General features: G+C 38.5%; 2 protein-coding genes and 1 long non-coding RNA gene across 4 annotated transcripts; all 3 read right to left on the minus strand.

Annotated features, from left to right (window-relative positions):
• Positions 1-1,171: 1,171 nt before the first annotated feature.
• Positions 1,172-6,029, minus strand: LOC104591555 (autophagy-related protein 16-like). Of its 2 annotated transcripts, XR_016085639.1 has the most exons (6): positions 4,952-6,029; positions 4,681-4,807; positions 4,131-4,312; positions 3,845-4,037; positions 1,569-2,757; positions 1,172-1,501 (listed from the first exon to the last, which is right to left on the minus strand). XR_016085639.1 is itself a non-coding variant. In XM_010250424.3 (5 exons), coding segments are annotated over exons 1-5 (1,527 nt in total). In that variant the 5' UTR covers positions 4,954-6,029; the 3' UTR covers positions 1,172-1,734. The 2 variants fall into 2 exon arrangements, 1 of the variants encoding a protein (XP_010248726.1); XM_010250424.3 differs by having other exon boundaries at positions 1,172-2,757.
• Positions 6,030-6,168: 139 nt separating this feature from the next.
• LOC104591556 (alpha/beta-Hydrolases superfamily protein) lies at positions 6,169-14,344 on the minus strand. Its single transcript, XM_010250425.3, has 5 exons — positions 13,476-14,344; positions 9,138-9,174; positions 8,737-8,973; positions 8,596-8,643; positions 6,169-6,810 (listed from the first exon to the last, which is right to left on the minus strand). The coding sequence occupies exons 1-5, from the start codon at positions 13,775-13,777 to the stop codon at positions 6,319-6,321; spliced, it is 1,116 nt and encodes a 371-aa protein (XP_010248727.1). The 5' UTR covers positions 13,778-14,344; the 3' UTR covers positions 6,169-6,318.
• Positions 14,345-18,093: 3,749 nt separating this feature from the next.
• LOC148791994 (uncharacterized) lies at positions 18,094-23,780 on the minus strand. The gene is made up of 2 exons (XR_016085640.1): positions 23,437-23,780; positions 18,094-19,535 (listed from the first exon to the last, which is right to left on the minus strand). It is a non-coding gene; the product is annotated as an uncharacterized LOC148791994 (long non-coding RNA).
• Positions 23,781-24,098: the final 318 nt, after the last annotated feature.

Consider the following 24,098-nt stretch of genomic DNA (forward strand, 5'->3'; position numbering starts at 1 on the left):
AACGGCCACCTGCCACCACCATCTTAGACGTGGCAGAGACGGCCCTGACAAGGACAGTGGCGATTATGACACCCGAACTAGCAACTAGCAGAGGTTATGACACCCGAACTAGCAACTGACAGAGGTTATGACACCCGAACTGGCGACTGGCTGGGATGATGACACCCGATCTGGCGGAGGTGATGATGCCCGATCTGGCAGAGGTATGGGAGTGAGTGTATAGGGTGATTAGAAAAGGCCCCCATCTCCCAAAGAAGGAGGTATGTGATATTTTGTGTTTTCTGGTCTTGAAGTCTCTCATTTTCCCTTGCCTTCTCTAGAGCACTAACTTGAGCTTCGGAGTGTTCCGATCGGGTTCCTCCCCAGAAGTCTCCAATTTCTTCTTTGTTTCAGGCATCTTCAGCTCTGTCAAAGGCGAGGTGACCGACAACTAGGACCGACCGGATTGCACATCATCAATAACCAATCATGATTAAGCAAATTTTAATTGTCTTAGAGCTGGGGGAAGGCGAGTATCGGGACGTAGAGTGAGCTCTTGCCATTTTAGAGACAAAATGTAAACTATGAGATTCTGGTTTAAATAGAGAAATCCTAGCTTAATCAAACCGTCCAAACTTGTTTTATAGCAATCGAGGCATTAAACTTGTGGTAATATTGGACTAATAATATTGAAGTTCAAGTTCAAAATTCCAAATAGATATAACGATCTTATTTTACCAATAACCATATTGTTCTTATATTTGAAATTGCAATTAACCCACTTATTAGAAATTTAAATGGTTGGAATTGTAAATTAACACAAAACATGGTCAAAACAGATTTTCTAGGTCTTCAGTGCTGGTGCCATCTAAGGTTCAAAGTATAAAAACCCTAAAGCATATCGGAAAGGCAATTTTAAGAGATATATTGGCCCTCCCATCCCATAATATGAGTCGACTTGGACTTGATCATCTCTATTTTGGAGCTACAATCATGTTGTGCATACTGCATAATTAAATGACCTACATTACAAGAGGCAGAAAAATCTCTGATCTCAATGAAAAGGACTAATAAAAGTACAAGCCAGAGAAAACTGTAGAAGTAGGGAAATGAAGGTACGAGCCACAAGTACTAACAATTGAAATACAAGGCATCGACCATGAACCAAAAGCATTCAATTTATCATTTAAATTTAGAAACCAAGGCTTATTTCATTCATGATCAGAACTTACGTCTAAGCAGAAAAATCTGTACTCAATGAAAAAGGACTAGTAAAAGTACAAGCCAGAGAAAACTGTAGAAGTAGGGAAATGAAGGTACGAGCCACCAGTACTACCAATTGAAATATAATGCATCAACCATGAACCAAAAACATTCAATTTATCATTTAAATTTAGGAACCAAGGCTTATTTCATTCATGATCAGAACTTACGTCTAAGCAGCATTGCTTATGTTTTTGGCTTTCCAATAAGCGCTGATGATTAGAATATCAGACATTTTCTGATCATAACAAGCTTAAAACTGTCAGAATGAGTATCTCGTACCTCTTGATCAGGATGACTGTGCTCATGACTGTATCTCTATTTACATGCGAGTTACTACTATTGTGATGTATCAAGATCTTCGGGATAGATGTGCTGGTCATTTGAGAAACAGAAATATGATGAGAGTGGCTAGATGTATTGGTCATTTGAGAAACAGATATGATGCTAATCCATGATCATGAAATAGGAAATCAGCGTAGACTACATCAATTAGGTCCATATACAAACACTTCCATTCTTATCAGCAGATGCTAGGGGCTTTCCAAGCTCACTCCATGAACAAGATAGCACGGGAGCAGTGTGTTCCCTCAGAGTACACACTATATCTGTTCTAAATCTTGACCAAATGCTAATAGACCCATCAGCAGAACCTGCTGCAACATAATTGTCATCTGTACTGATGCAGGAACGGCTCCAATTGGATGCCACTCTGTTTCCATTTGCTCTTAATGTACCACAGACTTCCAGAGACCTCGTGTCAAATAGATTATGCAAATTGTCCCTCCCACCAGTCAACACAATATTTCCACTTTGGGATAGACAGATTGATGTGATAGCATGTGAATGTGCAGCAACTTCACTAAGAAGCTTCCCTGTCTGAAGATCCCATATGCGAAGGTTTCCATCAATATGACCTGAGCAAATAGTCTTTCCATCCATCCTAAAACAAAGAGCATTGCAGTTGCTGTGGAAGGTAATTGTATTGACACAATAGCCTTTCTGTATATCCCAGGCTTTTATAGTTAGATCATAAGCTGCACTAACTGCATGACGGCTTGAAACTTTGCTCACATCTACAGCACATACTTTATCTACGTGGCCGGTGAGAGTATGACGGACCTGACCAGATGCCACATCCCACATGTACAAGTTGTTTGAACTGCTAGCTGCAATAATAGATCTGTTATCATGGGTAACTGCGAGATCAAGAACAGAACCAAGGCATCCATAAAGAGTGTGGCTTAATATCCCAGTTTTTGTATCCCATATTTTTACTGTGTGGTCCTGGCCCCCAGTAATCAATTTATCAGAGTTGTGCTCAAACAATATAGAACCACAGCCACCTTCATGTGCATTAAGTTTGTTTTTACATGCAGTGGGAACGGTTGATTCCACAAAATTCTCAGCACCTGCTTCAAATCGGCGAACCACACCACCAACTTGCTGCCATGCAAGTTGTTCTATGCCGCTGGCCTTGAGTTGATTCATCATGTCTTCATATATGGCATTTGCCTACATGTGTTTCAATAAGTAATAAATACAGGTTTTCAGAAGTTTCTTTTAGGATAAATAGGTTATGAAATCAATATTAAGATATAAACAGAAATAACTCAAAAAGCACAAGGTAGGCCAATAAAGATAAAGTTCTTCCAAGGAAAACCGAGTTAAAAGAAGAATAGAATAATGCATCTCTTCTGACATGGATTTCATGAATTCTATCATTTCAGTACTATCATGATGACATCATATTTTTCCAGATTGATGGAAAAAAATATGATTTTCCTCAAACCAATTGTCATTTTTGATAATGCGGCTATTGTTATTCATTCATAAACTCCTTTTTGAATTTGAATGGCAGTCAAGCTCTTACATACTTTGAAAAGTAGAATAGTAGTAAAATAATCAAATCTTCTCATGAAACATATAAGGTTGGAAATAATTCACAGACCATGATTTTACTGATAACCTTATAATGATGGTCCTCACTCCTAAGTGATGTTGCAGGAAATTACTCAACAGTTGACAAAACACATGACCATGCACGTGTAAACATCAAATTGGCAGGAAAAAATCCCACTTGAAAATTTATACTTAGTTTGGATATTCAACACAAATTTCATATATAGCTCAGCAGCAACTACACAAATTTCCTAACCACAAAGCTAGAAAGCCTAGAATATATGTGCATTGATCAAAAAAATATATGTATATCATGTGAAACCATGCCAACAATTTGATAATCTTAAAGAAAATAATTCACTTGTAGTAATTCTTAAGTTGGAAAGAAAAAGGAAACAATAATGACCAAGCCAGCTTCATGATTAAGAGAATGAATGATCAAGTATACATGGGACCTTTGTAATGTATTAACACCTGGAACTGCTGAAAGAAATCCTTGCACAAAATACCAATAAAAATAGATATAAAAGAACAATTAAATGCACCACAAACTGTTGAACTGAGGTTTCTGTCATTTTTATAACCATAATTAGATGTTTCCCAATTCTAGTAATGTGAGATAGAACAAGAGAATCAAAAAAATACTAAGTGATCTGGAAGCTATTATAAGATTCCAACTGTTGATAAAAACATGTAATACCTCATTGAGCCGTTCAGCATCCTGCATTTTTTGCAGCATCCAGCGATCAATTAACATCTTGTTTTCAGCCTCTGCTTTTTTAGCTTTTAGGGTCATCTCCTCCAGTTGTGTTCTAGCCTGGTTTTCACTTAAAGCCAAGTTTAGAGCTTTTGTCTTTTCTTCCAGTATATCCTTTAATCGGGAGCACTCATCCCTGCACCATTGCTAAGTTCCAATTATTGAACACCATCTTAAAATCCAAGAAGTTTTTTCTGCGTTTTGCTATAAATTTAAGAACCAGTACAACCTTGTTTGAGTAATCCCACTTTGCAGATCGGTGATCAATGCTTCTTTCTGTTGAACCAGTGCTTTTAAGGTTCTGCATTCTGCCACTTCCACAACGAGTTGCTCAGATAGTCGTGCTTGAGCTTTATAACATTGCTGAAGTTCCAGTTCCAGGTTTTCAGCTTTCTCTTTCCATTCTGATCCCTAGAAGAGTACATATAAAATTAACTAAATCAGAAAAATAAAAAAAAGAATATAATAGAAATTAAAACCAGAAAGAAGGATTATCCGTGTAAACCAATAGGAAGTGCAGCCAAATATATTTTCCTAATGTACCCTTAACAAGAAGTTTGAAATATCTTTAGTGATTAGCAGGCTTTATACAATTAGCTTGCTGCATACAGTAGCATCTTTTCACTCGATACATGGACACGAATCTCGGATTACAACGTAAGCGAAGTCTTACACCTCAATATTCGAACCCTTATAAATAAAACCACTAATCTAAATTCGAAAGACACAAAAGGAAAGAAGGGAAGAAGAAATAGTGTTAAACGGAGTAAAAAGAAAACCTGAGAAACAAAAGGCTTTGAAAGAGCGATGATAGCCGGAGCATGGGCACCTTCTTCGAGCAAATGCCTCTTCCGAAGAGCCTTCACAGCGTGCTTTATAGCTTCCATAGAGATTTGATCTGGAGACCTGAATGTGAACCAAAAGGGAACTCTCTATAATTCCTCGTTTTATCCCTTTATCGGGATCAATAAGAAACCAGAAGCTGGAATGAAAAGTATCAAATGATCCACTCAAACAGTTGTATATTAATTTTCAGAAATCAATTCTTACATGTTGACCGAGTTTGGGTCTCTTCCTTCAATATATCCGATGGTTTCAGAGTAAAATCAGTTAGCAGCTGTGTCAAATTGTCAACGTCTGAGACGGGATGGAACTTGAAGAAAAACGAATTGGCATTTGGCAAGGAGAAACCTGAGAGCACATTGTACTCAACTCAAACAGATGCATTGACGAAAATGCCCACTCAAGCGTCAAGCTTCCTTGGGCATTTTCACTTTTTCAAGAAACCCTGATTCATGGGTTTATTTAATGGCCCTTGAAGAATAGAAAATTGACATTATTAGCCTTTCTTTGAATACCAGTGTTCAGTAGTTCCTGGCTGAGAATAAAGGATTACGGTACCCAACTCTCGTATCCTTGAGTTTACCCCTCCAAGCTCCACCTCCAACACATGGATTTTGATATGGTGAGTTTAGATCGTAGCTCACGTAACTAACGATTTGCATCTACCAGATGTTTTGCGGTAATTTGTCAATTTGACCGAATTTTTTTTTTGCTGTATTCTTTTTATTGGACTCTGATTTGGTTTGTCATATTTGTGAAGTGAAAATCTTTACCTTGTTAATGGCATTGGCATCTGTTTCTGTTGCAACTCCAATGGAAGCGAGAAGAATGCAACAACAGCTGAATTAAGGAACGCTGCAGAGTGCAGACGGTAGGGTAGCCCTTCCTTACCAATGCCCACGATTTAACAAGGAATGGACTTTTTCCACCCTTGCACATTTTCTATAAACAGGCGACGTGTTCTTCACAGTTGCATCAAGGATGGAGATGGATATGAAACCTAATGCCAGAGGGATAACAATTGATCGTGCCATAAAAAGAATCCAGTGATCTTGCTGCACAAAACCACCTATCTCACTGATTATCAACCATACAAAACTCACACTCCATATCAGTGATACAGGTACACAGGTCTAGTCTGTCTGCGATTGCACATGGTAGATGGGATCCCCTATCACTCCCTCCCTAAAAAAGCAAGTAATTCCCCCCTTACAGTTGAATCTGTGCAAAAGGACTAGAAGGCTAGCTTTGGCACTGATGCCTGTTGTGAAGGGGAAAAGGGCATTACTGTGGCTGGTGTAGCATCCTAAACATGATACAGTTATCCTCATGAAAACACTTCTCAGATTAGAATAGCAGTGCTAAGGAGTATGTTTTCCTTTCAGTCAAGAAAACCAAGAGCCAAAGGAAATTGAACCCCATAATAACAGAAAAGCCTTCCTCATTTCATGCCATAGTTATTATGGAACTTCCACAAACAAAGCTACACAGCGGGAAACCATAAATAAAAATGCCCAAATAATTTTTCCACAACACCAAATTCATGCATCGATTTTACATTGGTTCAACAATATTTACCCAGCCCTTATTCTATCCAAACGGTCAACGCTCTTCCGTGCTCTCTCCAGCTGGTGGTCAACGCTCTTACGAGACTTCTCATGGCAGTCTACACTTCTACGAGACCTCTCGATTTGATCGAACGAGATTCTTAACTTTTCTAACTTGTCAACATTATTAGACTTGTAGTCATGGCTTTTCAGTTTCTCATGCCTGTCGGTGCTCTGCCTTGGTTTCTCCCTCCTGTCAGTGCTCTTCCTTGAAGCCTCAAAGCAATCAGTACTTCGTCTGGATTGTTCAAACCTGTCAGTGCTCCTCCTCGAACTGTTCCTCTGAGACGGTGCTTTCTCAACTGTGGATATAAACTTTTTGAGATGCCTAATATACTCTGGATAGAGCTCCAGGTCACAGTGGTTCCCTCCTTTAAGCCATAGTGGCTCATACTTCTCCTTACAGAGTTCCCATAATTGCTTGCCATGAGAACAGTCGACCACTTCATCAGAGGTACCCTGCATAATTATGTACATAGGTTTTATAATTGCTTTAAATCCTTCAGCAGAAAGAATGCATAATTATTTTCACTTCATAGAAATAAGGAGAAGCCCCCGTGCCTAGAAACTGAAATAAATAAATATCATACCAAAATAAGCAAAGAAGCTAAATGAAGAAAAGCTTCCTAAGCAAAACCAAAGGATTCCCATAAGATACTGAAACTTTGTGAGCATATTACCACATTATAGGTGTATTCTTATTCAAGGGCTATCTGATAAAGGAAATAATCATATAGAATTGGTTAGAAAACAATATCAATTGAAAAAGTAACATGGGTGTGTTAAAAAAGAATGATTTAGAACTTGAGTTTTTTCTCAGATTTGGAAATTAATATACAGACAAAAAATATGAGTAGAACAATTTAACTTATAATCTCATGCATAGAACATTTCATAAATTTTACACAAAGAGATTGTAAATTTGAAAGTTCATGGCCTTAGAGAACAAAAAACCTAATTTTTCTTGACACAACTATTTTCTTCTACTCGGTGGTTTAAAAATAGAAAATGGGAAGTTTCTTTTTAATCAGAAATGTGAGAAAATATAAAACATAAAGGATGTTCCTGGGAAATAATTTTCATCTCTGTGACCACTGAATATGCATGATGACAACTGGTCATTTTGTTCAGTGTATCAAATAAGAGAAGATTGGATCAGATGCAGTTCTTAGCACCAATAGTTACAAAAAGGGCAGCAATACAAACCTGTCCATTTATCTTTCTTTTGGATATGGAACTTGTCAAAACAAAAGAATACAAGAAACAAAAACAAAAAGACAAACAGAGAAGTTACACAGATCACTGTGAAAACATGGCTGACTTGTGTAAGAATGTTTTAAAAGGCGTGGGAGGCATATGCCTGGAGGTGCACCTCCAAAGCGTCCTGAGGTGCATGCTATAGGCATTGAGCTGTTGATGCCTCTGAGGTATATGCCTCATGTGCCTTTTACATGAGGTGTACTAGAGGTGTATGCCTCATGCACGTCATACATGCCTCAAATGAAAAGAAAGAAAGAAAGAAAAGGAAAAGGAAAAGAAAAGAAAGGAAAGGGAAGGGAAGGGAAGGGAAGGGAAGGGAAGGGAAGGGAAGGGAAGGGAAAGAATGAGAAGGGCAAAAAGAAAAGAAAGGGAAAGGGAAGAAAAGGGAAAGAAACTTTGGACCGGGGACAAACCTTCCCTTTCAGCTAGTGTCATGCATCCTCATTCTTCTTAACATAAAACCTTTTTCAAAAAAAAAAGAAACAAAAAAAAAGATCCCCTTCCTCTTCTTATTCACCCTCTCTTTAGGAGGCTTACCCCTCTTTAGGAGGTTTGCCCATTACTGTGGCTAAAGTAACAGCAAAAGGTGTTACAATATATAAATGCACAAGTAGTTTGAAGGAAAATAGAATATTTGCAATACCAAAGCCACAACAGTTTTAATTCCTCATGGAGTGTCTTTGAATGTTGTCAATGAAACAGTTTTTGAGGTGCAATGGAATAATCAAATAAGTGAACAACTGTGAGTGCAACCCCAAACGCCCCAAAGCAGTGTTTTAAACACCACACTGCATTGAGAAACAATGCATAGCTTAAAAATCTAAACATAAAAGCATAGTACCAGCATATTAAATGGGATCATTGTATCCATATAGAACTACTTCATGCTAGTTCAAGCAAGCTTCATATTACATGAAAAAGGGCATTTTTGTATTGATTGATGATCATTACAATTATCAAGTTAAAGGACAGATAAGGACTTACATGAATGATCAGTACTGGACAGTTAACCAGCGGAATTTTGTCAATGTTCTGCAGAGGACCATTACAAACAATGTTCAAACATGGGATGCTAGATATTTAGTAGCAGTCAATATCATATGTCGTGGAGAAGAAAAATGTAACCTTATAGATGTCAAACCAATATGTGCGCTTCACAGGGTACATCACTCTTAAACCTGAGAGTATAGGACTATGAAGAACCACAGCTCTTAACCGAGGCAAACGAGCTGCTAGATCCAATGTTGGGCCACTTCCAACAGATTGGCCATAAAGGATGATATCTTCTTGCTTAGCACCGTAACTCTCTTCAAGGCATTTGTAGGCAGCTTCTATATCTGCATAAGTATTCTGCTCACTTGGCTACAAAGAATGAAATATATGAACTTGAGAGGTTGTTTTCAGATAATGTTATTTTTCATCAAATATTTCACATAATGAGGTATCTTTTTTTTTTTCATTTGTCATTTTTCTTCCAACAAGGGAACAGTAGAATTTTATCAAGGAAAATTAAGTACAGAACTAACCTTTCCAGATGACTGCCCATACCCAGAATAGTCATACCTGCATAAAAATAGAAATGTATGAGCAAATTTCTATTTTTATGCATGAACAGAATGGCAAAACAGGGCTCATATAGCTGACCCTATATGGGTTGGGGTAAGGCTTAGATGATAATGATGAACAAATTTCTCACTTTCTTATGGTTGAACACCTAATGAAGGATCCCTCCCATGAGGAAGTGCCTTAGTTATTGTATTGGTGTAAGATGGGAACCATGCCAATTATGGTTGTTAAATGTCTAGAAATCTGATGTTGAAGAACAGATACTAATGTGTTGGGTACCTCAATGAATACAAAATCTACATTTTATAAGCATGTAGAATCTCAAGAGCATACAGACTGATTTCCTTTTTTTTTTTTTATGAGAAATCATACCGACTGATTTCCTTGTAAACAGATCAAGATAAAAACCTCAGTGATGTCCAAACCAGTTACATTTCCATCTTCCAGGTCTCTTTGATAAGATCCTCATTTTTCCCAACAAAGCATAAACCCAATAAATGAATAGATAATTAACTGGGAGAAGGAATCTTATCTTGTACATGCTTAGCATACCCAATGTTAGAACAATACATATCTAATAGAAAAATCTTCAATGTTTGACACTTTTATTTATCAAACAAAAAACATATCTAATATGACAATGAATGCTACATGAACACTTTTTAGAACAGACCTTATAGCATGGATATTTCTAAAATACATAAATGGTGTATTTCAACAAACCATTATATAAAAAGGGTATAATGACCAAAAAACAATACAAAGGGGCACTATTGTCACTTCTCTTTTTGTTTCAGCTGATCCTCTATAGATAATTAGGGCAATGTTTGGTTTGCTGCTCTAGGGCTCATTCTTTTAATTCTTGTTCATCTTGAGCAAGAATGGGCAAGAATAAATAACATTAGAACGTTTGGTTACAACCTGCAGCATGATTATTTTTTAGAATGAAAAATCAGCTTATAGCGCAAAAAATGTGGCAACCTGCAGCATGAAAAATAATCATGCCCCATGTTGCTCATTTTCATTCTTTAAAGAAACTCTATGCTGGCAGGTGTAAGCCATTGGCTTTGGTCTACAAAATTGTCGCTATAGATGTTTACTGGTGGACTACCATGGAAATTTACACCAACAGACAGTGACCATTCGCCAATTGCTAGTAAACATCCATGCCAACAGTTTTGGAGACCTGAGCTGCAAAGTTGTCAAGGTGACACCTAGGCAACAAGGTGCCCTTTGAGGCTCGCCTCGCCTAATCGCCAAGCAGTTTTTTACTTCCTACTATAAAATACGTTTTTGTTCATTCTTTTTTGAGATTATAATTATAAAATAAACATTATTAAACTAAAATAATCATTTTATGTGTTTATATACTAATTTCATTTTATTATTTTCTTATTTATTAGGGTTTAATCAACACAAACATTGCTAAATGCTGTATTGAACCCTCAAAGACTTCAAAACCTGAACCAATAAGGAAGAACTTAAAGTTTTATCCAGTCAGCACATTTTATTCTTCCATATATTCTTCTTCTTCTTCTTCTTCTTCTACCATTACTTCTTCTTTTCTTCTTTTCCTATAACAAAAATAAGGTTTCATCCCCTATATTTTTTGAATTTTATTTTCCTTCTTTTTCTTCTCATGAATATGTTGATTTTCTATATTTTAATATGAACTTCATACTTTTCTTATGAAAATTATGAATAATTATTAAGGAAATATGGTTATGTACCTAAGGAACTACCCTAGGATCTATGTTTTCAACATAAAAAAATCCATCGCCTAGGCGACTAGCCTCGCCTTGGCGCCTTGAAAACTATGCTAAGCCAGCAGTATATGATCACCAGCACAGAAGTTTTTTGAAGAATGAAAATTAGCAACAAAGAGCACTTGTCAATCTGAAAAAAAAAAAAGAAAGATATTTTTTAGGAAAAAAAGTGTTTCATTTGTAGCAATATTTTCTCATTCTACCCATTCTTGTTCATTTTAGAATTTCATCTTGGGCAAGAATGAGAAAGAATGAGAGCTAAACCAAACATGGCCTAGATCTCCAATGGACTAAAATACTTCAATCACATACACTTTAGGTATTCTTTTAATTTCTAAAGTACCTTTACTTCTCAGCATGGCTCTTCATCCCCTCCATTAAACGCAGCTTTAAAGGATTTACTAGTTTGCACCAGTATTTTCAGGGCATTACCTTAAAGGCTCAACAACAACCAAGCAACCACTAACTAAGGCATTTTGGCATTCAATGTCCAATCACCGACGCGACCAACTAGGCAGGTATTATAGATATAAACATTAGCGAGGGCAAATATGTGAATATGCCCCTTTTATGTATTGATATGAAATGTGTACATCCCATTTTAGGTCATTATGAGGGTACACAGAGCTAAAATCAGGGGTCCTTAGTCCATGTTACATGTGCACTTAACTAGATTATTCAAAAATCTTGTCATTTCTTTTAAAAATCAGATTTAAGTTGTCATTAAGTCATTTTTAACTTTTAGGTCCATATCCAGTCCATCTCCATATTGGGTAATGACCCTTTTAGTTCAGTAGTTTACAGTTAACTATATAACTACAACTGTATACACTGAACAAAAAGGGTCAGACATATACATTTGAAATTATTTATTTATTTATTTCTTGTCACCCAAGCAAACTTTACTATATAGATGGTTGACTAAATAAAAGAGAAGATTAAAGGCAATTGCAGTACAGGTTTACTTAGTAAATAAGACAAAACCTTTTCCTCATTCTATTGATTCTTCATTCATCAGTCAGCATATAACCTTCCATTAACCATCATTATAGTAATTATCAAACCCATTTAAGTTCTAAGTTCCAACACCATCTAGCAACAATACTGTAGGGAGCGAAAGCTTCAACTTCAGGAAATATCACCAACAATTTATGATGGTCCACCTACTCCCCCACCTTAGGTTATGCAATTATTGCTTTGTCCCAGAGAGAGAGAGAGAGACAAGGCCCTTCTCATCATGTTTAAGTGATGAGATGGAAGAGTTGTGCTCAGATTTAAAGAGGCTAATTTATATACTTAGAAAAAAAAGACTTGCAAGGAGCATAAGATGGGCTATCTTAGTCAACCAGATGGATATGTAATAACAACAAGAGAATTAACCTTAGCAAAAAGAGGAGAAGAAATGGCTAGTAGTACATGTCCGGCTGCCTGATTTGAGGAATTTAAACTATAGGGTTCAGGCTCATTCAAAATTTAACAAATTCTCAACCCAAGTTACACTCCTACAAAAGCCTCTTCTTATTAAAAAAAATGGAAGTATTAAAAGTTAAATCCAAACTTGGAAATATATGATTATTGAACAATGATAAATAGAAAATAAATAGTATGGCATTGACATATATTAAATACTAAATTAGATACTTAAAGTCCATATGCATGTCCTAGATCTCAAGAAGAAGAAATGAAGTGACATATCCCTGATTCCTTGCAGTTCAGGGCCCTCATAACTTTAAATTGCAGATATTCAGAAAAACAGAACCAGTTATGAATGGTTCCAGCCCAAGAGAGCCTACACCAAAAATTATTATGATCAAATATCTCTAAACCATCTCATTCATGCGTCATTTTTAAAGCTGTCAAGGAGTTTAAGTAGAACTTCTGCACCACCAAAATATTTGCTTCAAAAGAACACATCTTTGGTAACATAGTATAGGATAGATTATTTATGAAAAAAAAATATAGAATAAGATAGATGGCAAGTTAACAGACCAATTATGGTTTCTGTATTTCCCAAACCTAACCTTTGCTAAATCAAAATTCATCTTCTAGTTTGAAGCGTTGGGGTTAACACACATTCTTAGTCTGGGGGGTTTAGATTTAATAGGAACACCATACAACATATTAGTTCAATTCACCTAGAATTCAGGGCCCTTTCTATTTAACATCATGGCCAATAAATCTCAGATACCCAAACGGTCACTTATTTTTGAGAAAAAAAAATACGCATTCCTTTGACCAGTAAAATCCATCAGAAAAATACGCATTCCCTTCCGGTTTGCAGCATATGTCGGAAGATCCCAATAGAGGCATCCATTTATTTATACTCTGTGTTTGAATGAAAGGGAAATTTGCCTACAAAACTCAAATTGGGTATAGCTCAATTGACCCGAATTTAACTAAAATGCACTCGCTCCAACAAATGCATTGCTTGAAAGATCAAACCTCATATAACCGAACAACCAAAGGAAACAACAAAAAATTAAAAATAAAAAGTCGAGAGACGAAAGAAGGAAATGTAGTAGAGAACTGTACCCCATGAGATTAACTCGCAAATGGATGCTCAATTCGATGAAAAGCTCATACATCTGGCCGAGATCAGCGGCGTTGCCGTGAGAGTAGAGAAGAGTAGAGGTGGCCATAGGGTGTCGAACGTAGATGGCCATAATCTCGGTTCCGCGGCGAGTGGGCAATTTGAGGACGTCGACGTTCTCACGGTGAGGGAAAGGATGGAGGATCAAGAGACCAGTAATTTCGTCTGTGATTACCTTGTAAGAAGGAGGATTGGGTGGAAAGAAGGCGAACTTGGCCGCCATGGACGAAGTAACTCCACCCATCTCTGTCTCTCTGTCTCTCTGTCTCTCTCTCTGGTTTTTCCCCTCTTACTCTCTTAATTTCTCTCACTAATGGTGAAGAATTCTTTTTTTTTCCCCTGAATCAGAAGCCGATCAACATTCCTTCCTTTCCTCGTCCAGACGATTAAAAAAAGGGGAACGAAGAGATCTTGTTTATTTTTTTTGGTCGCGGTCCCTCCTCCCTTGTAGTTCACACTTTACTTCTCTGAGCAGAGTGTAGAGAGAGAAAGAGAGCGCTTGTACGTGGAAAGGAGAGAGAAGGCGGCCTTTACTCTTTACTCTTCAGTCTTCACTCTTTCTTTATTGAAGATGAGTGTGGTCTCTTTTTTGCTGGTAACGTTTTTTTTTTTTCTTTTTTCTTTTCTTATGATTTTTATTGCCATTTTCTAGCCAAAGAAAATACGTGGGCGAATTTTGGCGAGGAAAAGACGTCGCTTAGTAATTAGTGGAGAGGAGAGAATAAAAGGCAATTTTAGTGTGAAAAATGTAGCCACTAATCTGGAATCTGGGTTTTTGTAGACCGTAAAGATCGTCTCAAACCTCTGAATAACATCAGCCATTCAGATAGAACATATCAGCTGTTTACCCAAATAAAAATTAAAAAAAAAATGTTGTAACTGGAAAAAAAAGTGCCGTGACCCTGATCCTGATTTTTTTTTTTTTAATTTTGAGTAGGGTTCTCTTCCCCCACCATTAGTGAACTCCGCCGGGCCCCTCCCCCCTCTCACGCCTTTGCCTTTGCCTATCCTAGTATCCTGCTGCTATGGCTGAATTGACTGAACCAAATTGCTTATTTGTTTATATTTTAGTGGATAAAATAGTTCTATTGCGAAATGATCACAATAAAATAATCATCAGAAAATAAGAAGCTACCAAAAGACAATTTGATGAATAATAATTTAACTCAGCCAATTCGGCTGGTATAAAACCCTACATAAGTGGAATACTTATGAAACAACACATGGGGTTTATGAGCATCATCCAACCGTCCATTAAGCATATAATTACCATCCTGAGTGTTAAATATATACATCATGTCATGTATATGGTACTACTAATGGGAACTGTTTGACTTTTATCCGGGAACGTCTTTTAAGTTTTAAGTGTGTGTATGTGTTTTTTGCTTTTAGGGTGAAGCTTCGTGTACTTTCTAAAAATGCGTTGAACCGAACGTACATCAACAAATAGGAAAAGGGAAAAGAAACATGCTGCCATGCTACTCCTCCTACTCTTCAGTCTTCGCTCCTCACCACATGAAAGCAAGCAGAAACAACGTTTTTTTCTCTTTTTTTTTTTTTGTGTGTGTCATTGTGTGTGTGTGGAACCAGTTTACACCACCACGACTCATTGCCGGAGCGTAGTCATTCATGACTCATACTATATTCAGTTGGGTTGGGTCTTTTACTCTTTTTTCGGTTAAGAGAGGGCGTAGGGTTCCAAACAGGGGAAGCCGGTCTAATTAGAGAAATTGAATTGGGTTGTGGGCACCGCACATCTGGATCTGGATTCGTCGATTAGCCAAGTCCAGAGTTACGAGGTCCCCCCATATACGTATATATTATATATTTTTCATAGATAGGCCCGTACGTATTTACGTACGTGGGAAGGATGTTGGTTAAGTCCATGACATTTCCCTCGAGAAAGTGAGTGCCCACATGTTTCATGTTTCATGTTTCCTGTTTCTTGCTTCATGTTTGTTGTCTCCCTTCCCTCCGGCCCCCCACCCTCCGCTCTTTCGTATTCTTTTCCGCTTTCTTTCTTTCTTTCTTTTTTTTCTTTTCTTTTGTTTATTATTTGTCATAACTGTATCTTTTTTAAATAATAAAAAAGTTTCCAAAATTGAATTATTGACTGCATATGCTTAGCTGAGCAGTCTCTCTCCAGCTCAACGCTCAAACAATCCAACACTTGAGAGGATGTTATATAATTAGCCCCGACTGTCCTCCGGTGATCAAGTGGACTCGACCACGGCTCTTGATGCATGGATTGGTTTATGATAGAGAATGATATCCCTTTTATTTATATGTTAGGTGATGAACAATGAGCATAAGACACATCAAACAGATGGCTGATATGGCCTCTGTCGTGTCGTGGGTTCCTCTACCTAGAACTGGGATCACATATATCTTCTCCTTTTTCCACTATACTCTGTTCCTCTCTTCTATATCCGCCCACTCATTCAAACAGACACCTGTTATTAATTCTGTAGGACTTGTTATCCCCGACAACATGAACTGTTACTGTCTTTATTTTTCTCTTTCTACCAACCACATCTCCATTCCTCTTCCCATGCATCCAACCGCCCAAGGTTCAAAGAATTAAAAATACAAATATATAATATTAAGAAAAATTATTTTAGGAGATATATCAAATTATACATAAATATAACAGAAAATTTGAAATATAAATAAAGTGGAAAAACTCAAATAAATCCCAAAAATATATAAATAAGATAGAATTTAAGTTCGCTTTGGCACTTGAGGTGGAAAGAGAAAGGGGGAATAAGAGACATCTGATTTATAAATTCTTAAACAGGGCCCAAAAGTTTTTCTTTTGGGTTTGTTATACAATTAACCGATTTGTGCTACTTGGAGTAATTAAGGCTTTGCCACGTCCCCATACGATTATTTCAATACTCGTGTGCACGTGAGAACCTATTCTACTATAGTCTTCAAGTCCTAAAGGATGCAAGATCATGGGATTACAAGGTTAGGCTGAGTTTACACAGTGTAAATCTATACAAAATACAAGGTTTTACACCCTACGTATTTGTATTTGTATTCCTTCCAAACTCAGCCTTAGGGATAACCATGAGGCAAGGCCATGAAGTTAATCTATGGACCAAGGTTGCAATGCAAACCAAGGAGCAAGATTGTGACGTCGCCGACATGATCGCAAAGTAAGGATGTGACAAAATCGTAGAGTGAGATCGTGATCGAGGTTGCAATGTGACCGTAGAGCAAGGCCAAGAGGAGATCATGAAGCGAGGTTGCGATTTTATTGTCCTTGGGTGCTATTTTGTCTACTACATCAATGGGGTCACATTAGATAAGTACAATGAGTGAGCATCTAATAGTTGTGTAACACATGTCCCAATTAATGTGTCTTTCATCTAAATGTTTTTGTTCTGTTAAACAGAAATTATCCATTATTTTATTATCTTTTTCAAAATAATTAAAAATAAAAACAATATGTGTGATATATACATAGGAAGCTATGTTATATATTCTGAAGTGGCTTCAAAATCAAAAATACCCACATGATTGTTCTTTCAAGCTGCATGAACAACTTGTTATCCAATAGTACGACTCCCATTATCTAGATTGAGAAGTTGTATTGGAATGACATTGCAAGGATAATATTGTTCTTATCCTCTATACATTTTGTTGTAATTAATAATGGGGTAATACCGTAATAGTATATAAGGACAACTTTTGGGGTTTAATATCAATAAAAGTAATATATTTAAAAAAAAAATCAAAAGTAGATTAACTTTTTAAAAATAATATCAATAGAGAGCAAAAACACCATTCATCTTCTTCTTCTTGCCATTTGTTCACCAGAGCCATCGTTCGCCACCCGTCGCCCCCTCCACCTCTAGCAACGTTGCTAGAGGTGGCCAGAGGTAGAGGTGGCGGCGGCGGTGCTGGTGATTTCTCTGTCCAACGCTGCCACCTTCGCCTCCGCCTTTGACAACGTTGTCGGAGGTGGCTAGAGTCAGAGGTGGCAGTGGCAGCACTGGTGGTTTCTCTATCCAACGCCACCACCTCTGCCTCTGCCTTCGACAACGTTGCTAGAGATGGGTGGAGACAGAGGTGGCAACGGTGGCGTTGGTGGTTTCTCTATCCAATGCTACCACCTCCGCCCACCTCCGCCTCCGCCTTTGGCAACATTGCCGGAGGTGGCTAGAGGTAGAGGTGGCGACGGCGACGCTGGTGGAGATGAGTGGAGACAAAGGTGGTGGCGGCGACGGGCAAAGGAATGAAAACCAGTGCCGCCGCCACCAAGGAGGTGGCGGAAGTGGGCGGAGGCAGTGTCGAGCGGTAGTGAATGGCAGCAAACGGTAGCTCTGGTGAACAAAAGACAAGAAGAAGAAGATGAACAGTATTTTTGCCTTTTATTGATATTATTTTTAAAAAGTTAAGCTATTTTTAAAATTGTTTTAAATATATTACTTCTACTGATATTAAACCCCAAAAGTTACCTTTATATGCTAGAACTAACCAATTTGCCTCTTTTGCTTGTAAATAGTGGTGTGATGGAGACAGGATTTTTTTTTTGTGTGTGGGTGGGGGGTGTGGGTGTGTGGGGGGTGGGGGGGTTGGCGGGAGGGGCAGGTTGGTCCTTGACTTAGAGAGAAATGGGGCGAGAAGGTTTGGTTTATTATAGATTTTTTAAAGAAAAATAAATAAATATATTTAATTTTTGGAGTTGGAAGAGCAGGGTGATCCTTGACATTTTAGTTAAGTTTTGGGGGAATAAAGGACCCACTTTGTTACATTTTCGACCCTACCTCCTCTTACTAACTATATAAATAATGATGTAAAAAAAGTTTGGGAGGGCCAAGGACTCCGCCCTCCCACCAATATACTTGGATCCGCCCTTGTTAATTTGTAAAGGTCAAGCATCACATTTATACAATTCAGCCTAGATCTCAACGAAAAGTAAATATTTCAGAAAAAAAGAAAAAATGAACTTTATATTATAATAATTAATTTGAAGTATAACTATATGATATACTGTATTTGGTTTGATAAAAAAAAGAAAAAGCAAAGAATTAAAAGGAAGTTCTTAATGAACTGAACACCGGAAAAATGGTTGTATGATGACTTAAATCAAGAAAAATTACCAAATTAATATCACTTGTAATGAGAAATTATGAAGGTTGAACCGTTGATTGAAGAGTAGTTGATGAGATGGGTAAGATGGCGTGGAATCCCTTCCCCTTGATTTGAATTTGGGATGAAAAAGTAGTTCTGAGGAATTTAAAAATATTAAAAAAAAAGAAAAACAGAAAAGAAAACGACAAGCACGCCATAACAAGATGGGTGGCGGTGGTCCTACGGGCTGGGATGCATGCATGCACACCATGTCATGTCATCGTCAATGTATTTTTTATTTAATTTTGAAGAATAAAACTTATCCATTCCATACTAGTCACCTGTGTGACTGTGTCGAGCGTCGTCGAGTCGAGGGAGCGCTCTCAATAAAATCAAGGGAGAAGTACAAATCAGCCCAGCTCAGAATTTACTAGGCCCAAATTACAGGGGAATGCATCTCACCGTGAATTGATGTCAAATTCACGAGCAGAATGTGGTTTATAGCGGGATAGGGCTAGTTGTAGGGGGGATGGAATTCAGAATTCTGCATCGTGTGTCTCCCTACTTTTCCCTAAAATCAAATATCACGTCATGACCTCTGTTTAGGTTGTGTTGGTGTCATTGTCATTTCAGGTTGGAAACGTTTTGAGTAGTGTGAGTGGTGCAAATTTCAATGGTCAGAGAAGAAATCTGTTATGGACACGTCACTCGGCAATGCACTGCAGCGCAGTCATAGGCAATAACACGCACAGCGTGCCGCACAGCAGCACACACCACCCGACAGCGCCGCACAGCAGCCCAGCAACACGCCGCACGCACTGCCCGGCAACGCACCGCCTGGCAGCCCGCCCCCTGATTCGCGCCCGGCGCCACACCCACTTTGGAGGGTGATTGGATGATGAACCCTCATCCTGCAAGACCTGTTATTGGGTCAAAAGAGCCATCACTAAAGAGAGAGATGGCTGGTTCAGACGTTGACGCTTGGGTGTGAGGTGATGCTGGGTTTGAAAATTTGAATGGGTATAGTTCAATTAGGCTTTATTTAGCACAGTAAGCGAGTCTGTTGAACTTGTTCTTTTTTTTTTTTCGTTTCGAGCTTCCCAGATGAAGTATGAGATTGTACAAAGTTTTGCTAGGCTGATCTGAGCCTGCTCCTTGTCCACCACCCTTTGGAGCCTTGTCATCCATTCTGAAATAACCTGGGGCATGGTCTTTGGCTCCATAATGTCTGTGTTTAATCCAATCTGAGCTGTACACCAAATAGCCATTGCATATGGACATTTGAATAGGAGATGAAATGGAGTTTATCTCTTGATTACAGATACAACATATTTGATCCCGTGTAAGTGATTGCTTGTGTGCTTTCTCTTTTGTTTGGAGTCCATCCCATAGCAGCTTCTAGGCAAAAACTTGGAACCAAAAGGGAATTTTAAGTTTCCAAATTAGGTTCCAATTGAAATGGGTGGAGGATGGGGATGGTTGTTGGGTAAGGAGTGAGAAATAGGCTGATTTGACAGAATACACGCCAGATTTATTTCTTTTTCAAATGGGTTTGTCATTGGGTAGTTGTAGTTGAGGCTTAATGAGTAGAATATGGGAGATGGTATGATTATCGAAGAAGAGTTGGAGCAGTTGGAGGTTCCATGATCTATCTGGTCTTAGGAAGTCTGCAACTTGAAGGGGGTTGGGTTGGCCGAGATTGTGTTAGGTATATTACATGGAATGGTGGGGATCCATGGGTCAGCAGTAGTTGTAACTTTGACGCCATCTTTGACGAGCCAGATCAAGTTGGGCTTGAAATTAGGGATCATCTTGTGGGCTTGTTGCTACCACGATGAATTTCGTATCCCTTTCTTTGCTAAGAAAATGGTGGTGTTTGGAAAATACTTTTCGTTGATAACCTTACACCATAAACTTTGATCTTGTTTAATAAGTCTCGAAATATGCTTACCAAACATTGCTTGGTTCATTAATTTGCTGTTACGAAAACCAAGGCCTCCTTTTGATTTGGGTCTACAGAGCTTCTCCCATGAGATTGTGTGTGATGAGTTGTGATTACCATTGTTCCATTAGAATGTTCTCAAAGATTTGTTAATGTTTGAGTGTGCTGAAACCATCAGGTCTAGGAGGTTTGTGTGGATGCATTTGTTTGATTATTATAAAGATTTCTTCTAGGGTGGGAGAGGATAAAAACGAGTTTATTTGATTTTTTTGTAAGGATGACAGATTGATGTTGTTTAACATTCCGCTCTGGAATAGTTTCGTGTTATCCCCTATATCTTTGATTGAGTTTATGAACATTTGGGCAATTTTCTCCTTATCAAAAGTCCACAAACCATCAACTTTTTTGTCCATTCAATGCTATTTTTGTGGTTCTTGTGGTTTGATATGTGGTGTAAGAACTTGGTGTTTCTGTCTCCATCTCATAACCAAAGTTCATGAGATTTTAACTCCATAGTTGTTCTTCCTTAAGAAGCCAGTAATGATATTGCTGGGTTAGATGTTTAAGGTTGACACTAGGGGAGATGTTCAGTTGTTGGGTGGCGATTTGTTGTGAGAGGTTCTTAATGTGAGTCTGAATCTTCCCAAAACAATCATTGTTCCATTTTTTAAGAGAGCTCTTACAATTCTTTAACTTGGAAATAACCTGGTGAGATGGACTACCCCTTATATTTTGTTCCCATGAAGTTGTGATTATGTTGTTACAATCTGGGAGTTCGGTCTAGAAAGGAAGAAAATGAAAGTGAGGATGGCTGGGTGGAGGAGTGTGATTATGATTAGTGTGCAATTTGATGGGACCATGTAGGGATGGCAATTTTTCACCCAACCCGCTGAACCCACCCAATATCTAATTCGTCCATTTATTTGGCGGGTTGTGTGATCAACCTGTCACCCAACTCGCCCATTTAAATGGATTGGGTTGGATTGGATTGTGGATAACCGTTGGATTAACCATTACAAACATTATTATTAATTCTTTAGCTTTTTTTATTTTCTTCATTTGAATTAAATAATTTATAATTAATGTATTAATTTTCTATTAATTATTGACTAAATTCAGTTTTGTCTTGAATAAAAACACTTCACCCAACATAAATCCAAATCAATTTGACCCAAGTTCGGACAAGTTCAATGCGTTCTGACCCGATCCAACATATATCGATTTGGGTCGACCCGAATCCGAAAGAGACCGCGGACAGGATGGTTCGATACCACTTGCTTTGCCCAATTTGGGTTGTCCGGTCCAACCATTTATTCACATATCCTGGCTCGACCCGGTACAAGCTGATTCAGGTCGACCCGAATCCGAAATAGGTCAGACTGGGTGGGGTTCGGACCCTAAACCGCCCTGCTTGCTTTGTCCAGTTTGGATCATCCAGCTTGGATCATATTCGTCAACCCGACCAAAATTTGGCCCGATTCTATTTACTTCTTTTGACCCGCTTCAAGCAAATTGGTTCGGCCCCAAACCCGTGCACAAACTTAATATGAGTGGACCCAAGTCAATCCACCATTGACTGAACCGGTCCAGTCTGTTTCGACTGGATTGAACCAACCCAATCGGGTCTGGACCGACCAGACTGAACCGGTACGGATCCGATCGGATTTTGTCTGACTGGACCCGAACCGGTTTGGGCAGGGTCTAGTCCGACTGAACTGAACCAGATCTAAACGGTTCAACCACTTTTGAACGTGATGTGATTACCTCGAAGACAATCCAATTAGATAGTTAAAGTTGGTATGACTGGTTTGAACCAGTGTGGTTCATCAAATCCGAAACCCAAACATAATTAAATGACTTTGCTACTTGTATAAAAGTAACATATGCATGTAATCCAATTATATTTTACCACTAAGCTATGACTAAAGTTAAAAAAGAGTTTGTGGATTGGATTAAAACGGGTTTGGGTTGAACCCAATCCATTTAATTTTATATAACTGGGTCATTAACGGGTGGTGGGTTAAATGGGTGGGTTGAAACTCAACCCAAACCCAACCCAACCCAACCCACCCAATTGCCACCACTAGGACCATGATCCGAAGATGTGATGGGAAAGTGGAAGAGAAGAGAGTTAAGGAAGAGTTCACACCATGAAGTAGTGGCAAGGGCTTTGTCAAGTCTTTTGAGAATTTTTGAGGGACCTTGTTGACCATTTGTCCATGTAAAGGGAGGACCTATGTAGTCGAACTCTATTAGTTGAAAGTTGATAATGAAGTTTTTTTTGAGAGGTGAAGAGTGTGGCTCTTGAGTTTCTGAAGCTTTTATGATCTTGGGATAAGTAAATGTCATTGATATCGCCCATGAGAAGCCAGGGGAGTGTGGTGGATGATTGGGTTTGAATGAGATATTGCCAGAGAGATTTGTGATGGTGCCTCTGGGGGTGTCCATAAAACAATAGAAGTTGCTAGGGTTGGTGCGATGGGAGGTTATTAACTTGGAGGAGTAACAAGTGTTTGTGTTTTTGGATAACTTGTAAGTCAATGGTAGAAACCCAAACACAATATAAACCTCCTGAAAGGCCCTCAACTTCGAAGTCGCAATGTTTGTTAAAACCCAGTTTTTGGGCAAGCCTTGCGCTTTTGGAAGGAGATAGATTCGTCTCATAGATGAATAGAATGTCTGGTTTTTCTATCTTACAGAGTTTGTGAAATTCTCTGAATTTTTTGGGGTCATTTGCTCCCCTGATATTCTAGGAGATTATTTTCATTTTGAGATAGGTAAAGGGTAAATTTATGGGAAAGAGAAAAAAAGAAAAAATGAAGCAACAATAAGTAAATATAGTAACGTACCAGATGACAATTTGAGTGATGGAGGGGTACCTGGGAGTGAAAACGCAGTGGAAAGTTGTGAGTTGTGCCTTGGGTTGTTGTCTTGAAATCAATTCAAACGCAGTGGAAGTAGCATTAGACACAATGCTACTTCCATACCCATATGAAGATCTGGTATTGGGTTAAGCAGTGGGCATGGTGTGAAAAACAGGTTGGGTTCAATGTGCATGATAGGTTCAGGTGTTGGGGTTGGTTGTGTGGGAGGATTCTGTGAGAGGAGGAAGTTGTTGGGGTTGATGACGTGTCTGGTGAAGAAGCCCACTGCTTGTCCATTCTTGGCTATGATGATGGTCTTCTTCTCAAGGTCCAAGTGGTAGCTTTTTTGTCTTCCACGCCTTTTCTTTCCTGTTAGGAGGTTGATGGTACCAAGGTTACTAGATTTAGTAAGATAATGTGTTGTGAGTTCATGATGGTTCAACTGGGGTGGTGGGCACGTGGATTGTATGGGTTGTGCATGCTGGTTACGTGTAGGGTGTCCAAAGCCAGATGGTGCATGGTGGTGGTGGGCACGTGGGTTGTACTGTCGGTTCTAATGTACTCCTTCCAAGTTTCAGTTATGCATGGCACATAGGTAGCAATTGGCTGTAAATAATGGGTTTTGTAGGTTTGGGGGTTGAGGTAAGGATTCTTCAACCAAAACCAGGCAATGGATA

Source organism: Nelumbo nucifera, chromosome 4, assembly GCF_055504915.1.
Source record: "Nelumbo nucifera cultivar China Antique chromosome 4, China Antique-T2T, whole genome shotgun sequence".
NCBI lineage: Eukaryota > Viridiplantae > Streptophyta > Magnoliopsida > Proteales > Nelumbonaceae > Nelumbo > Nelumbo nucifera.